Raw genomic sequence first — 17,879 nt, forward strand, 5'->3', positions numbered from 1 at the left:
ATGTGGAGAAAAATGTAATGTTAATCATAGAATGGCAGCTAAAAAATGTGTTGTTTTTTTTAAACATTTTTATGATGAATTGTAACATTTTCTGGTGGTCCACTACACAATTTTGTGTGATACAAAGAGCTTCTAGTATTACATCATTCTTAAACTAAATATGGAAGGCACTAGGGGTGCTGAAAAGAATCCACTCACGTCTAAATCTCGATTTTTATTTATTCAGATTCTAAAGCGATTTATAATTTTTGAGAATCAATTTTTTTTTTCAATTTTTTTGTTTTTTTCAGGATTAAAAATATTAAACAACTATTATTATGGGCCTGCTGCAATGCAAGCAGCCCATACTAGTATTGCTCATACTTAAACCTTTATTTTTTTATTATTTTTATACTTCCGCACCTTTCTCTTCCGTCTAATACGAGACGAACCAGCCAACGAACCCCCACATATGTTATACCTTCAGAAAGGTCCCGTCCGTGCCAACGAGGGTACTTTAAGGTGGGAACATTTCCATACTTGCCAACCCTCCCGATTTTCCCGGGAGACTCCCGAATTTCAGTGCCCCTCCCGAAAATCTCCCGGGGCAACCATTATACCAGATTTCCACCCGGACAACAATATTGGGGGCGTGCCTTTAAGGCACTGCCTTTAGCGTAAATCAATTTTTTTCTCGATTCAACGCGATTCTCGATTCAAAAACGATATTTTTCCGATTCAAAACAATTCTCTATTCATTCAATACATAGGATTTCAGGAGGATCTACCCCAGTCTGCTGACATGCAAGCAGAGTAAAAAGCTTTTAGGATTGTAAAGGACAATATTTTATCAACTGATTGCAATAATGTAAATTTGTTTCAACTATTAAATGAACCAAAAATATGACTTATTTTACCTTTGTGAAAATATTGGACACAGTGTAACACAATGCAATTATTGTTCTTTTTTTTTTTTTTTTATAAATGTCTAATGATAATGTCAATGAGGGATCTTTAACCACTGCTATGTTGAAATTGTAACTAATATTGATACTGTTGTTGATAATATTAATTTTTGTTTCACTACTTCTGGTTTGTGTTTGTCTCTCCTCTCAATTGCTCTGTTTATTGCAGTTCTGAGTGTTGCTGGGTCGGGTTTGGTTTTGGAATTGGATTGCATTGTTATGGTATTGCTGTGTATTGTTTTGTTGGATTGAATAATAAAAAATAAAAAAAAGAGAAAAAAAGAGAAAAAAAATATCGATTTTTGAAAAATGAGAATCGATACTGAATCGCACGACGTGAGAATCGCAATTTGAATTCGAATCGATTTTTTCCCACACCCCTAATATATATATATATATAATAAAATAAATATATATATATATATAGCTAGAATTCACTGAAAGTCAGGTATTTATTTTATTTATATATATATATATATATATATATATATATATATATACCTGTGTATATATATATATATATATATATATAAGAAATACTTGAATTTCAGTGAATTCTAGCTATAAATATACTCTCCCCCCAATCTCCTGAATTCGGAGGTCTCAAGGTTGGCAAGTATGGAACATTTCGTGTTACCATGGCGACGCTATTCACGAATAAACAAACAAAAAATGTGCCGATTGAATGGGTACGCACCTTTATAGTGCCGGATATTTCCAGCAGAACGCTCCAATTTGCGAGATTATCTCCTCTTGTAGCTCAGTCATTTTTCACATAGCGATAGCGTGCCAGTAAGCTAACTTAAGCTTGCTAACTTTTTCATCTAATTTTACACTTTTTTTTCTGTTTCCGCAGCCATACACCTTTGAGTCATATAACTTGGTATATGAAACATGCTGACTTTTATTATGTTATCGTTAGCACACATGCTAAGTGTTAGCATATTAATGTAAACATGCTACTGCTTTAGGCTAGCTCTGTGGCTCATTTTGTAGAGTTACACCTAAAACTCACGGATTCAGACACTCGGCAACATCTTAAAAGCACGGCGGCTTCCGACGACCCTCGGCCAGAGGTCCAGGGCACAGATAGCAGGCCCATCAAAATTTCCACAGGAATTTTCTAGTTGTTGATACTGTTGTTTTTCCTTTTTTATTAGTATTGTATTTAACAAGTATTGTATTTGTATGTCTTCTAATTTTTTTTAAATTTTGGGTTGGAATTGCTCTGTTTTCTTTTATTAGATTAACATTCTGTGAGTTTTGTAAATAAAATTGTACAAATACATTTTTTTAGGCTAACACTGGGTGTATAATCAATCAATCAATCAATCAATGTTTATTTATATAGCCCTAAATCACAAGTGTCTCAAAGGGCTGCACAAGCCACAACGACATCCTCGGTACAGCCCACATAAGGGCAAGGAAAAACTCACCCCAGTGGGACGTCGATGTGAATGACTATGAGAAACCTTGGAGAGGACCGCATATGTGGGTAACCCCCCCCCTCTAGGGAGACTGAATGCAATGGATGTCGAGTGGGTCTAACATAATATTGTGAGAGTCCAGTCCATAGTGGATCCAGCATAACAGTAAGAGTCCAGTCTACAGTGGGGTCAGCAGGAAACCATCCCGAGCGGAGACGGGTCAGCAGCGCAGAGATGTTCCCAACCGATATACAGGCGAGCGGTCCACCCCGGGTCCCGACCCCGGACAGCCAGCACCCCATCCATGGCCACCGGATCTGTGTGTCTCCCCTTCCACAAGGGATAGGGGGGAGCAGAGGAGAAAAGAAAAGAAACAGCAGATCAACTGGTCTAAAAAAAGGGGGGCTATTCAAAGGCTAGAGTATACAAATGAGTTTTGAGATGGGACTTAAATGTTTCTACTGAGGTAGCATCTCTAACTGTTACCGGGAGGGCATTCCATAGTGCTGGAGCCCGAATAGAAAACGCTCTACAGCCCGCAGACTTTTTTTGGGCTCTGGGAATCACTAATAAGCCGGAGTTCTTTGAACGCAGATTTCTTGCCGGGACATATGGTACAATACAATCGGCAAGATAGGCTGGAGCTAGACCGTGTAGTATTTTATACGTAAGTAGTAAAACCTTAAAGTCGCATCTTAAGTGCACAGGAAGCCAGTGCAGGTGAGCCAGTATAGGCGTAATATGATCAAACTTTCTTGTTCTTGTCAAAAGTCTAGCAGCCGCATTTTGTACCAACTGTAATCTTTTAATGCTAGACATAGGGAGACCCGAAAATAATACGTTACAGTAATCGAGACGAGACGTAACGAACGCATGAATAATGATCTCAGCGTCGCTAGTGGACAAAATGGAACGAATTTTAGCGATATTACGGAGATGAAAGAAGGCCGTTTTAGTAACACTCTTAATGTGTGACTCAAAGGAGAGAGTTGGGTCGAAGATAATACCCAGATTCTTTACTGAGTCGCTTTGTGTAATTGTTTGGTTGTCAAATGTTAAGGTGGTATTATCAACTAAATGTCGGTGTTTAGCAGGACCGATAATCAGCATTTCCGTTTTCTTAGTGTTGAGTTGCAAGAAGTTAGCGGACATCCATTGTTTAATTTCATTAAGACACGCCTCCAGCTGACTACAATCCGGCGTGTTGGTCAGCTTTAGGGGCATGTAGAGTTGGCTGTCATCAGCATAACAATGAAAGCTAACACCGTATTTGCGTATGATGTCGCCTAGCGGCAACATGTAAATACTAAAGAGTGCAGGGCCAAGAACCGAACCTTGGGGGACTCCGCACGTTACCTTAACATAGTCCGAGGTCACATTGTTATGGGAGACGCACTGCATCCTGTCAGTAAGATAAGAGTTAAACCACGACATGGCTAAGTCTGACATACCAATACGTGTTTTGATACGCTCTAATAAAATGTTATGATCGACGGTATCGAAAGCAGCGCTAAGATCAAGAAGCAGCAACATAGTTAAAGTAAAGTGAAAGATGATGTGGTTTTTGTAACTACAGTACATATCAACACTATGGTCATTTACAACCATACATGTTTGTTTTATGTTTCTTCTATGTACTTAGATTACTTTAATCCTTGTACTATAAAAGTGTTTGAGTATACAGTACTGAAAATTAACTACAGTATGGTCAACAGTTCCAAAAACGGTCAGTACATGGCCAATTAAAAAATGGTTTGAGAGAGATCAATATTCATGCGTTCGTTACGTCTCGTCTCGACTACTGTTAACGTATTATTTTGGGGTCCCGGGGTGGACCGCTTGCCTGTGCATCGGCTGGGAACATCTCTGCGCTGCTGACCCGTCTCCGCTCGGGGTGGTGTCCTGCTGGCCCCACTATGGACTGGACTCTTACTATTATGTTGGATCCACTATGGACTGGACTCTCACAATATTATGTCAGACCCACTCGACATCCATTGCATTCTGTCTCCCCTAGAGGGGGGGGGGGGGGGGTTACCCACATATGCGGTCCTCTCCAAGGTTTCTCATAGTCATTCACATCGACGTCTCACTGGGGTGAGTTTTTCCTTGCCCTTATGTGGGCTTTGTACCGAGGATGTCGTTGTGGCTTGTGCAGCCCTTTGAGACACTTGTGATTTAGGGCTATATAAATAAACATTGATTGAACTATTTTGGCAGTTGGCAACCAGCTTGTAATGCACATTACTGCCCCCTGTGGCCAGGCTGACTTCAGCATTTACTAGTAGGTACTGTTCTCGGCAGTTTGCATTAAAGTATGGTAAAAAAAAAAAGGAACTTTTGAATTTAAAACTAAATAACATTTTTAAAATAAACTTCCGATACATTTTAGGTACTCCAATTAAAAATATTAAAGGTGGGACTGTTTGGGTTGTGGAAAAATATATCCAGTAAGTGTGTTAGGTACCTGTAGTGGAGAAGATACCTCCAACGATGCCACACAGCCTGACTAGAAACTTCCATAGCGGCATGTGCTGCTCGCTGACTTTCACCATCAGAGAGCTAATGTCATACTTCATAAAAATCCCTGAGATGCCGTGGCTGCCTGCAGCGTGGTTTATGGCTCGTTCCTGCAGAGGACAAACACATTGTCACGTCATAAAATTCAAATAAAAAAACACTTTAAGACTGTTTTGAGGAATAGGTTTTTTGAAAATAAAACTCTACCCTTTCCGTGACCGAGTACTGGTGCATGTCCGCCGAGACCTTGTAGGTGTTGAGTTTGGTAGGAACAATGGTGAGGAAGTACTGAAACATGTGGTTAGCTGGCAGAAACAAAGAGAGACAATTCAGTTATGGAGCACCACACTTCAGAGTGCTAACATTCAAGTATTAAAAGTCAAACACAAATACAAATCGACGGAGTAGACATTGAAAGGGTAAAAGAAAACACATTTTTGGGTGTAATAAAAGATAATAAAATGAACTGGAAATCTCATGTAAAAAATATACACCATAAAGTAGCAAGAAACACGTCAATCATGAATAAAGCAAAACATGTTCTGGACCAAAAATCACTGCATATTCTCTAATGCTCGCTTGTGTTACCATATCTGAGTTGCTGTGTCGAAATATGGAGAAACAACTAAAAAAGTACACTTAATTCACTCACAGTGTTACAAAAAAAGATCAATTAGAATAATACATAATGTTGGATATAGAGAACATACAAACACAAACACTTTATTTATTGAATCCAAAATATTGAAGTTCAACGATCTGGTGCATGTGCAAACATCTAAAACAGGGGTGCTCATTACGTCGATCGCGAGCTACCGGTCGATCTCGGAGGGTGTGTCAGTCGATCACCAGCCAGGCATTAAAAAAAATAGTCCCAAAAATGAGCGGTCATAAATCTTCACTATGACGTCACTTCCGTCACTTGATTGACATTCACGGCACCCGAGGGTCTTCTGAGATGACGCTGGCTGCTGCCAGCTCATTAAAATTACCGACTGGAAGGCGAGAAACACTTTATTTCAACAGACTCTGGCGCCGTACCTGTTGTCAAAACTCCAAAAACCGACTGCACAGTTGCGCTAACAAAACAAGAGTCTCAGAAAGCTGGCGTGCACAAGCTAGCAAGCTACGGAGTTTGCCGACAATGTATTTCTTGTAAAGTGTATACAAAGGAGTACGGAAGCTGGACAAACACGATGCCAAAAACCAACCACTTTCATGTGGTATTGGACAGAAAGGAGGACTTTTTTCTCCTCCATTCGAAAATGCGGACGTTTTTAGCACCACTGTCTGATTCCAATCAATGCAAGTCATCAGAATCAGGTAATACACCAACTTATATTCTTGTCTTCATGAAAGAAAGGAATCTATATGTGTTAAACATGCCTGTATTATCTTTAAACACCTTAACTTGTTAACAATATTAACTATATGTGTTAAACATGCTTGTATTATCATTAAACACCTTTAACTTGTTAACAATATTAACTATATGTGTTAAACATGCTTGCATTATCTTTAAACACCTTTAACTTATTAACAATATTAACTATATGTGTTAAACATGCTTGTATTATCATTAAACACCTTTAACTTGTTAACAATATTAACTATATGTGTTAAACATGCTTGTATTATCTTTAAACACCTTTAACTTATTAATAATATTAACTATATGTACTAAACATGCTTGTATTATCATTAAACACCTTTAACTTGTTATTAAACATGCTTGTATTATCTTTAAACACCTTTAACTTGTTAACAATATTAACTATATGTATTAAACATACTTGTATTATCATTAAACACCTTTAATTTATTAACAATATTAACTATATGTATTAAACATTCTTGTATTATCATTAAACACCTTTAATTTATTAACAATATTAACTATATGTATTAAACATTCTTGTATTATCATTAAACACCTTTAACTTATTAACAATATTAACTATATGTGTTAAACATGCTTGCATTATCATTAAACACCTTTAACTTATTAACAAAAACATATATTTCATAAATAAGTAAATATAAATTATATATATGAATGAGGTAGATCCCCACGACTTGATCAATTGAAAAGTAGCTCGCCTGCAGAAAAAGTGTGAGCACCCCTGATCTAAAATGATGTACAAAGCAAACTATAACCTGTATGCCAAGAATGTACAACAATTCTTCTCAACAAAAGAGGAGAAATATAACCTTAAATGTAATTTAAAACATTTGTGTGCACGTACAACAACCTTCAGCATATCAGTATGTGGAATTAAATGATGGAAAGGATTAACCAAATAAATCAAAGCACCAATATGATTCAGTTTAAGAGACTGTTCAAACTACAAGTGTTTACAAACTACAGAGAACAATAACTATTTTTTTTTTTTGAGATATAGATTATTTATGTATTTAGTATGTGTTTACTTACTATGATATAGTCATTTATTTACTGTTCTGTTACAAAGAACAATGAAATGGGATAAAATTGCTATAGCATGAAAAGGGGTAGGATTAAATAATCTCGGCTCTTTCCAACTCTGTTAGAATAATTGTTTCTAAATTATCACAAAAGCTTTGTGTTACATTGAGGGCCCGGTGAGAAGCAAAAGCTGTCTATGAAACCTACCAAGAGTAAGGCTCGTAAAACTCCACTGTGTAAGGGGGAACATGAAGGGTTCTCTGTTTTCTCTCATGTATGGTAATCAACAGAAAGATATTGTTCTAACTAGGGATGTCCCGATCCAGGTTTTTGCACTTCCGATCCGATACTGATATTGTTTTTGCACTTCCGATCCGATACCGATACTGGCCTATCCGAGCATGTATTAAAGTTTAAAGTTATTTAGCCTACTTAGTTGTCAGAATCATGTTGAAAAGGGTTTTAGTACTCTTGATAACAACTAGCCAGCTGAATTAGGGGAGTTTGAATAATACACAATGGTTGGTAACAAGAAACTGACCTGTTTATTCAAGGATAAACACGAAATAGACAAAATTATACATGACAAACAGAAATGGCATCATTGAACTAAGGCTGGGCGATATGGCCTTTTTTTAATATCGCAATATTTTTAGGCCATGTCACGATACACAATATATATCTCGATATTTAGCCTTAGCCTTGAATGAACACTTGATGCATATAATCACAGCAGTATGATGATTCTATGTGTCTACATTAAAACATTCTTCTTCATACTGCATTAATATATGCTACTTTTAAACTTTCATGCAGAGAAGGAAATCACAACTAAAAAAATCACTATTTTTTTTCATACGGTGTTGATGTGGAAATGTTTGCCTCGGCATTTTGATGGTGTGGGCGTGTGGCACCGAATGAAGATAAGCGTCTCGACAGACGTTACAATATTTGAACAGTGATGACGAAAACTGTTTTCTCTGTCGTGTCCGTGTGTCAAAAATTGTTATGCGCTTATTCTTTTATTTGATTTTGTGCGTGGTATAGATTTGCCGTGCGCAGAGGACGCTTGAGCAGTGCGCAATTGCACAGGCGCGCACCTTAGAGGGAAGGTTGCTCGCACGGCTGCGCTAGTCACAGCTAACGTTAGCCATGCTGCTACCTCTCTGCATATACGTATGTGACGTATGACGTGACAGTATGTGACGTGTGTAAGAAGGTGCGCTTGCTGTCTGTGAGAGGGAGACACAGGAAAGAGTGAGAAGAGCCTGTCGTGTAATGCCAGCAGCTAAAAGCAACTGCGTGAGAATCCACATACCTGTGGATGTGTTGAATGTGGGCTGGAAAATGCGGAACGGAAATTAGGGAGCAGCAGAAAAGTGGAATGTAATATTTAAATAGGTGCGTTGGAAAACACGGACCGTAGTTTGTTTTTTTTAAACTGGATCTGGATCGGCATTTTCCCATGCCTTGCCGATACGCATTTTTTTGCAAATATCGGCGGCCGATCCGATCCAAATATTGGATCGGGACATCCCTAGTTCTAACCCTAGGACTTCAAAGCGGAGAGATGGCAGGATCTGCCCAATTTCCAGATTACCTTTTTTAAACTATTTTATGGACCCCTTTTTGAACTATTTTACAAACTCTTTTTGAACTATTTTATGGACCCCTTTTTGAACTATTTTACGAACTCTTTTTGAACTATTCTATGGACCCCTTTTTGAACTATTTTACGAACTCTTTTTGAACTATTTTATGGACCCCTTTTTGAACTACTTTACGAACTCTTTTTGAACTATTTTATGGACCCTTTTTGAACTATTTTACAAACTCTTTTTGAACTCGTTTACGACCTTTTCTGTGAAGTGTTTACGACCTTTTCTTGAGAACTGTTCTGTAGCAAAGGCCACGCTGTTTACGACCCACTTCCTTTCTGGAAGCAGCTGTGGTCATGTGGTCAGAGAAAGTCTAATAAAGGAGGAGTTGTACAATCTTTCGCCAGAGTGTGCTGAGATACTGTTCAAGGGTACAGTGTACAGGCGACTCTCCTCAATATTGAGTCCAAATTGAATTCTGTCTCTGTTTGATCCTTTGCTTCTTGTCTTGTTTATTTGATGTCATCAGTGTTTGAACCTGACATACTCCTTTTGGGACGTGCTGTGATGAAACAACTGGAAATATGTGATGCATTACATTGTATCGTATGCATGTTGGAAATAAACTGAAACTGAACTGAACTAAAACAAATGATGATTATCAATGCATCTTCTTCCACATACAAGTTTTGTTTTGTACAAGGTATATTTGTCAGCATCTATTAAGCAAGTCGAATAGAAATATGCAAAACATTTCCTACAGTAAAAAGCTGCTGGTATTACAGGAAGTGTAATACATAAAGGGCCTGATCTGTGATTAAAAAAACAGTATGTGCATAGTAAAGAATTGCGAGTATTATTAGTAGGCGTGTTGTGGTTCATACACAGAGACGGCGCAATTGGTGACAAGTGCAAAAGTAGGATTTTTTCTTTTACTGTATCGACTGTCACCGTGGAGACACACCACATGTGGTCCAATAGTCGAACCCGGGGGCCAGCAACTCACGGTTCTCGAGCCGCATGTGGCTCTTTAGCGACGCCCTAGTGGCTCCCTGGAGCTTTTTCAAAAATGTATGAAAATGCAAAAAGATGAGGGGAAAAAATACATTTTTAGTTTTAATAAGGTTCCTGGGGGACAAACATGACTAGGGATGTCCCGATCCGATATTTGGATCGGATCGGCCGCCGATATTTGCCAAAAAATGCGTATCGGCAAGGCATGGGAAAATGCCGATCCAGATCCAGTTTTAAAAAAAAACTCCGGTCCGTGTTTTCCAACGCACCGATTTAAATAATACATTCCACTTTTCTGCTGCTCCGTAATTTCCGTTCCGCATTTTCCAGCACACCAACACATCCACAGGTCTGTGGAATCTCACGCAGTTGCTTTTAGCTGCTGGCATTACACGACAGGCTCTTCTCACTCTTTCCTGTGTCTCCCTCTCACAGACAGCAAGCGCACCTTCTTACACACGTCACATACTGTCACGTCATACGTCACATACGTATACGTCCTCTCCCAGCAGAGAGGTAGCAGCATGGCTAACGTAAGCTGTGATGCTAGCGCAGTCGCTAAGGTGCGCGCCTGCTCAAACGTCCTCTGCGCACGGCAAATCTATGCCACGCACAAAATCAAATAAAAAAATAAGCGCATAACAATTTTCGACACACAAACACGACAGAGAAAACCGTTTTCGTCATCATTGTTCAAATATTGTAACGTCTGTCGAGACGCTTATCTCCATTCGGTGCCACACGCCCACACCATCAAAATGCTGAGGCAAAAATTTCCAGATCAACACCGTCTGAAAAAATGAGTGATCTACTTAGTTGTGATTTCCTTCTCTGCATAAAAGTTTAAAAGTAGCATATATTAATGCAGTATGAAGAAGAATGTTTTAATGTAGACATGCAAGCCTTGAAAGAAAATTTTGAAAATCAAGACTACATTTCCTGCAAATGGGTGCATTTCTACCCTATATTTTAACTTTAGATTTATTCTCATATCAAACTCTTTTGGCTGTCTTTTTGACACTTACATCCGGCGCCCCCCTCCACACCCCGGATTATAAATAATGTAAATAATTCAATGTGATTATCTTGTGTGATGACTGTATTATGATGATAGTATATATCTGATAGTATATATCTGTATCATGAATCAATTTAAGTGGACCCCGACTTAAACAAGTTGAAAAACTTATTGGGGTGTTACCATTTAGTGGTCAATTGTACGGAATATGTACTTCACTGTGCAACCTACTAATAAAAGTCTCAATCAATCAATCAAAACACATAGAATCATCATACTGCTGTGATTATATGCATCAAGTGTTCATTCAAGGCTAAGGCAAAATATCGAGATATATATCATGTATCGCAATATGGCCTTAAAATATCGCAATATTAAAAAAAGGCCATATCGCCCAGCCCTAGTTCAATGATGCCATTTCTGTTTGTCATGTATAATTTTGTCTATTTTGTGTTTATCCTTGAATAAACAGGTCAGTTTCTTGTTACCAACCATTGTGTATTATTCAAACTCCCCTAATTCAGCTGGCTAGTTGTTATCAAGAGTACTAAAACCCTTTTCAACACGATTCTGACAACTAAGTAGGCTAAATAACTTTAAACTTTAATACATGCTCGGATAGGCCAGTATCGGTATCGGTCAGTATCGGTATCGGATCGGAAGTGCAAAAACCTGGATCGGGACATCCCTAAACATGACACAAACCTTCCTAATTGTTAAAACCCCCACTGTTTATATTAAAACTGCTTCACTGATGTCAGTATTCGGCTAGCAGTCCTTGAACTCACCGTAGGTCGATTACATACAACCTTCTTTGATGCTGCCACAGTAAGATGTTTTATGTCACCCCTCCTTTGTCTCATTTTGTCCACCAAACTTTTTATGCTGCGCGTGAATGCACAATAGTGAGCTTTGTTGACGTTATTGACTTGTTGGAGTGCTAATCAGGCATATTTGGTCAGTGCATGACTGCAAGTTAATTGATTCCAACATGCTATTATGTCTTGATTAATATGTGAGCTTTAAATGTATTTTACTTATGTCCTCTGTGAATTTAATTTATATTTGCATGTCTCATGACACATTATCTGTATTAACGTGGACCCCGACTTAAACAAGTTGAAAAACTTATTGGGGTGTTACCATTTAGTGGTCAATTGTACGGAATATGTACTGTACTGTGCAATCTACTAATAAAGGTTTCAATCAATCAATCAATCAATGTAATATTGACAGCTAACAGAACATGTCCTACATTCTGTGGTGACTTTCTCTGTGCCGTCGAGGGGGCTGATGATGCCAGGGATGTCCTCTCCGAAAGACAGGTGGTCGATGCGGTGGGAGAAGTTAAAACCTTTTTTTTTTTTTTTTTTAAACACAAAAAAAAGTCAAGCTAGAGTGACTTTGGCAAGAAACTAAACAAATGATTGAGGCACACTCACTGTCGTGGCTGACGAGAGCTGCCAGGTGGGCGTGGCCTCGTGGATGTGGGATGGACCTGTGCAGAAAGAAATATGGTGATAGTCGAGCATAATAATGCAAAACTGACTTTTTAATGATGTTACAACAGAAAAGTGTGTTTTTACTAGAGAAGTCCGATAATATCGGTCTGCTGATATCGGCCTTTAAAATGTAATATCGGAAATTATCGGTATCGGTTCCAAAAAGTACAATTTGTGACTTTATGAAAAACGCCGCTGTACGGAGTGGTACACGGACGTAGGGAGAAGTACAGAGCGCCAATAAACCTTAAAGGCACTGCCTTTGTGTGCCGGCCCAGTCACATAATATCTACGGCTTTTCACACACACAAGTGAATGCAAAGCATACTTAGTCAACAGCCATACAGGTCACACTGAGGGTGGCCGTATAAACAACTTTAACACTGTTACAAATATGCGCCACACTGTGAACCCACACCAAACAAGAATGACAAACACATTTCGGGAGAACATCCGCACCGTAACACAACATAAACACAACAGAACAAATACCCAGAACCCCTTGCAGCACTAACTCTTCCGGGACGCTACAATATACACCCCCCCTACCTCAACCCCGCCCACCTCAACCTCCTCATGCTCTCTCAGGGAGACCATGTCCCAAATTCCAAGCTGCTGTTTTGAGGCATGATAAAAGAAAATAATGCACTTTGTGACTTCAATAATAAATATGGCAGTGCCATGTTGGCATTTTTTTTCCATAACTTGAGTTGATTTATTTTGGAAAACCTTGTTACATTGTTTAATGCATCCAGCGGGGCATCACAACAAAATTAGGCATAATAATGTGTTAATTCCATGACTGTATACAGTATATCGGTATCGCATACCTGCCAACTTTTGAAATCAGAAAAACCTAGTAGCCAGGGTCCAGGGGCCGCAGGCCCCGGTAGGTCCAGGACAAGGTCCTGGTGGGGGGTTCAGGTTCGCCCCCCGACGCAAAATGATTATTAGCATTCAGACAGGTTAAAATGTTGCTAAAACCATCACTTTTCTATCAGTCACAGTGACTTTTCAAAACAAAAATATTACAGCAAAAATCATATGGGTTGATTGACATGTTTATTCTGTAAGCTAACTTCAATAGTTTGAAATTATTTTGACAGTTAATGCCAGTTATCCTGTCAACCTTTCACAAGACTTCAATTTGTTAATTGAAAGTATAAACAGTATAAACACTTTTTACAGTAAACAAATGGTGAAACAGTACTAAACAATTCCATTAAAAAAAAAAATTGGTGTCATTATTAACTTTCTGTCCAAGCTTGTATAATCTACAGCCTTGTTCAATTGTAAAAAATATTCTGTGCCTAAAATTCACATTTCTATCACAATTATCATACTGTAAACATGGTAAGCTAACTTCATTAAAATTAATAGTCCTGTCAATAGCATGGAATTACAATTCAAATGTAGTTTTTTTGTAAGCCTTTCAAAAGAATTCAAAATATGAAAAATTCATGAAAATTAATTTAAGCCATCAGACACTTGAAAAGTGGCACATCACATCTCTAATGTAATCATTTTAACTTTTCAACAGAAATAGCACTGCAAAAATATTAAGGACATACTTCTGTATTTTGGTAGTTATGCTGTCAACATTTAACAAGATTTCTTCAACTTGGACTTGAAAGCATAAATAGTATAAACACTTTTAACAGTATAACAGTACTAAACAATTCCAATAGATAACATTGGTGTCATTACCTTTTTGTGGCTAAAATCCAAATTGTATCGCTAGCAACGGCATTAGACTTGTGTTTTTTTGTCCCAACGTGGTCTTTTACATCGCTAATTCCTCCGTGTCCGATCGAAAAATCTTGTCTGCACAAGGTGCAATTCGCGTAGTTTTCACCCTTTTTGGAACGGATAATTATTCCCGGATAGGCTTTTGAATATTCTTCACGGAATGACTGCAGTTTTCTTTTCGGTTTAAGACTCGTTTGCGATTTTTCTCCGGCTGATTCCATGATCGTTCGCTCGTTTGGAAACAATGGCAACAGGTGCCTCGTGCTTGGCAGCGGTGCTATAAATAGCCTCGCGCATGGCATTCGGAATGGCTCGATAGGAAGTTATTCGTTGTTACGCGATTTCGTGAATAAAACTTAAAAAAAAATATTTTTTTTTAATTCATGAAAAAACGTATTTTTTATCACTGCAACCGTAACCCGGAATAGGTTGATGAAAACCGTACTAATTACGGGAAAACCGGAGTAGTTGGCAGGTATGGTATCGGAATCGGTAATTAAGAGTTGGACAATATCGGAATATCGGCAAAAAAGCCATTATCGGACATCTCTAGTTTATACCACCCAAATCTTCATAATACGTCGGTGAGCTACAGACATGGAGGATTGATCATTGAGTTTTCTTCAGCAAGTATGCAAACTGAGCATGAAGTTGCTGTTAAAATGTGAGCATAATGTTAGCATGTAGCTCACATTGTTACACCGGTGTTGGGAACATTTGTGTCCTGCTGTCTGTCGCTCCATGACGTTACATTTGTCTGTGCGCTTGTAGACGACCACAAAGTATAACACTTGGCATCCATTCATTTTTAACGGTAATGAAAGGTTCCCACTTTCACCGCAAAATTATTCAGCAGGACTTTTCCAAGACATTTTCAGTTTTATCACGTCGTACATCCTCTTCCTTTTATTGAAGTGTTCTTTTCTACAGTTGAAACTTGCATTTATCCAGATTCTTTCTATCTTTATTCCTCCGGCATTTTATGTACTGTACAATGTATGGCTACGATGGAGAAGACACCCACAGACTGCAGCAAAGTTACAAAGTTCAACAGTTCAATTCCCAGCTAAACTTTCTCTTCTCTTACTTACGCCCCTGCACTTCCTACGCAAATATTTGTGTACTTTCAGTGATTGGCTGAAAAACAACCACTTGACTCTGCACATAGGGCACCGGCCTTTCTCAAACATAACAAAAATCCAAGGTATATCTCCTGACACTTCTCCTAGCCCAGGGGTCGGCAACCCGCGGCTCCGGAGCCGCATGCGGCTCTTTGACCACTCTGATGCGGCTCAGCTGCATTCTTGCCGACCCTCCCGATTTTTCCGGGAGACTTCCGGATTTCACTGCCTCTCCCAGGGCAAACATTCTCCGATTTTCACCCGGACAACAAAATTGAGGGCGTGCCGTGATGGCACTGCATTTTGCGTCCTCTACAACCTGTCGTCGCGTCCGCTTTTTCACCTAAGAAACAGCGTGCCGGCGCAGTCACATTTTGTATGCGGCGTCTGCTCACACACTAAGTGACAGCAAGGCATACTTGTTCAACAGCCATACAGATCACACTGACGGTGGCCGTATAAACAACTATAACACTCTTACTAATATGCGCCACACTGTGAACCCACACCAAACAAGAATGACAAACACATTTTGGGAGAACATCCACACCGTAACACAACATAAACAAAACAGAACACCCCCCATGCATGGGGGGTGTTGTTGATGTGTGGGGGGGCAGGGTTGGGGTGGCGGGCTTTGGTGGTAGCGGGGGTGTATAAAGTAGCCCGGAAGAGTTAGGGATGCATGGGATCAACTGCATTGTTGATAATAAAGGTAAATTATTGGTATTGTTCATTATCAATAGCGCTATTTCTATTGGTATTTGTATTGATCCATTTGTAGTGTAATAATGCTCATTGTCATTTCTGTATTATTTTTTATTTTTCGCTAACTGCTTATTTGCTATTACTTTTACCATCATGTTTGTACATGTCGTATTTGCTGATGTTGCTCTATTGTTGTTGTTGTTGTTGTTTGCTGTTGTTGTTTTTGTCTCTCTGTCTAATCCCCCTCTTGTCCCCACAATTTCCCCCTCTGTCTTCATTTTTTTCTCTTTCTATCCCCTCCTGCTCTGGCCCGGCTGCACTAAATGATAATATAAATACATTTAATAAAGTCAAATACAAATAAGGCAACAAGAGAAGTATCCTACACTTCTCTTTTGTAAAGTAAATCTGAACAGCCGACATGGGCATCTACATCAACTATATGATTTGCCTGAGAAGCTGGACAGGACACAAAAAAAAAAAAAAAAAAAAAAAGATGCATGGGATTCTGGGTATTGGTTCTGTTGTGTTACGGTGCGGATGTTCTCCCGAAATGTGTTTGTCATTCTTGTTTGGTGTGGGTTCACAGTGTGCCGCATATTAGTAAGAGTGTTAAAGTTGTTTATATCGCCACACTTAGTGTGATCTGTATGGCTGTTAACCAAGTATGCATGGCATTCACTTATGTGTGTCTGCAGAAGCCTCATATAACATGTAACTGGGCTGGCGAGCTGTTTGTTCAAGCTGTAGAGGGCGCTAAAGGTGGTGACATCACGGCACGCCCATATTATTGATGTTTGGGTGAAAATCAGCATATATTCAAGAGAATAGTTTCCCTGAAATTCGGGAGTCTACCGGAAAAATCGGGAGGGTTGACAAGTGTGACGCTGTCAAGTGCCCTTCATATAAAACTCGCGGGCCGCACTAACATTACATTTCCATATTAAAGCAAAAAAAAAACTTTGTATGTAGTGTTATTTCATTTTAAATTTCAAAAGAGTTTTGTGGCTCCCATTGTTTTCTTTAATTTGTGGAAACGGGTCAAAATGGCTCTTTGAGTGGTAAAGGTTGCCGACCCCTGTCCTAGCCAGTCCCTGAACTGGGGGTCTTCTATCCAGTCACTTTTGAATGTGGACTGTCTTCATTCCTGACACTCACTCCTGTAATAAGAGGACAAGACGCATTTGAAACAATCTATTGCTGCTTATTCCTGTTGTTGAATCCAACTGTCAACCCCTTTTGAATTGCACATGATTTGTTTCAAAGTTACAAAATAAAGTCCAGTTGACTATTTGTTAAATCAAAATATATCTGTGCTAACAAGTGAAAAATATATATACAGTGTTTCCCACGCATTCATTTATTTGTGGCGGCCCGCCACGAAAGAATTACGTCCGCCACAAATGGATTTTTCGGCTTTTGACTCGCTCGACCGCTCATAAAAGCAATGGGACTGCAGTTACAACTCTGGTGCAGTAGGTGGCGGTAGCCTACTATGCATTGTAACTCCGCCAATAGCACTTAATTCACCTGGTGGGCCAGAAGAAGAAGAAGACGAAGACGAAGACGGACGGGATCAAAATACGAGGGTAATATAGGTTATAGGTAGATAGGTTATAGCTGCATCGCTCGCGGCTCGTTATATATTTAACGTTAATCCGCGATTTCACCGAGCGTTTCACTGACGGTGAGCAGCCTGACGCTGCTTCATTAACACCGCCGCTGTTTGACTCGGGGTCCGGGGCAGATGCACGTAATAACAATCACCTGTTTTCATATCGACGAGCTAACGTGTCCAGGTTATAACCCTGTTGTCAATAAACACACGTGGAGACGGTGCTTCAGATACTACA

General features: G+C 39.1%; 1 protein-coding gene across 1 annotated transcript in view; it reads right to left on the minus strand.

Annotated features, from left to right (window-relative positions):
- ergic2 (ERGIC and golgi 2) overlaps positions 1–17,879 on the minus strand; it is a 44,564-nt gene that overhangs the window by 4,730 nt on the left and 21,955 nt on the right. The window contains exons 8-11 of the mRNA XM_061924557.2: positions 12,389–12,444; positions 12,202–12,300; positions 5,099–5,196; positions 4,839–5,001 (exon numbers count right to left, since the gene is read on the minus strand). Coding sequence (XP_061780541.1) covers positions 4,839–5,001; positions 5,099–5,196; positions 12,202–12,300; positions 12,389–12,444 — 416 coding nt within the window. The remainder of the gene's footprint in view (positions 1–4,838; positions 5,002–5,098; positions 5,197–12,201; positions 12,301–12,388; positions 12,445–17,879) is intronic.

The sequence above is a fragment of the Nerophis lumbriciformis genome, linkage group LG29 (assembly GCF_033978685.3).
Source record: "Nerophis lumbriciformis linkage group LG29, RoL_Nlum_v2.1, whole genome shotgun sequence".
Taxonomy (NCBI): Eukaryota; Metazoa; Chordata; class Actinopteri; order Syngnathiformes; family Syngnathidae; genus Nerophis; species Nerophis lumbriciformis.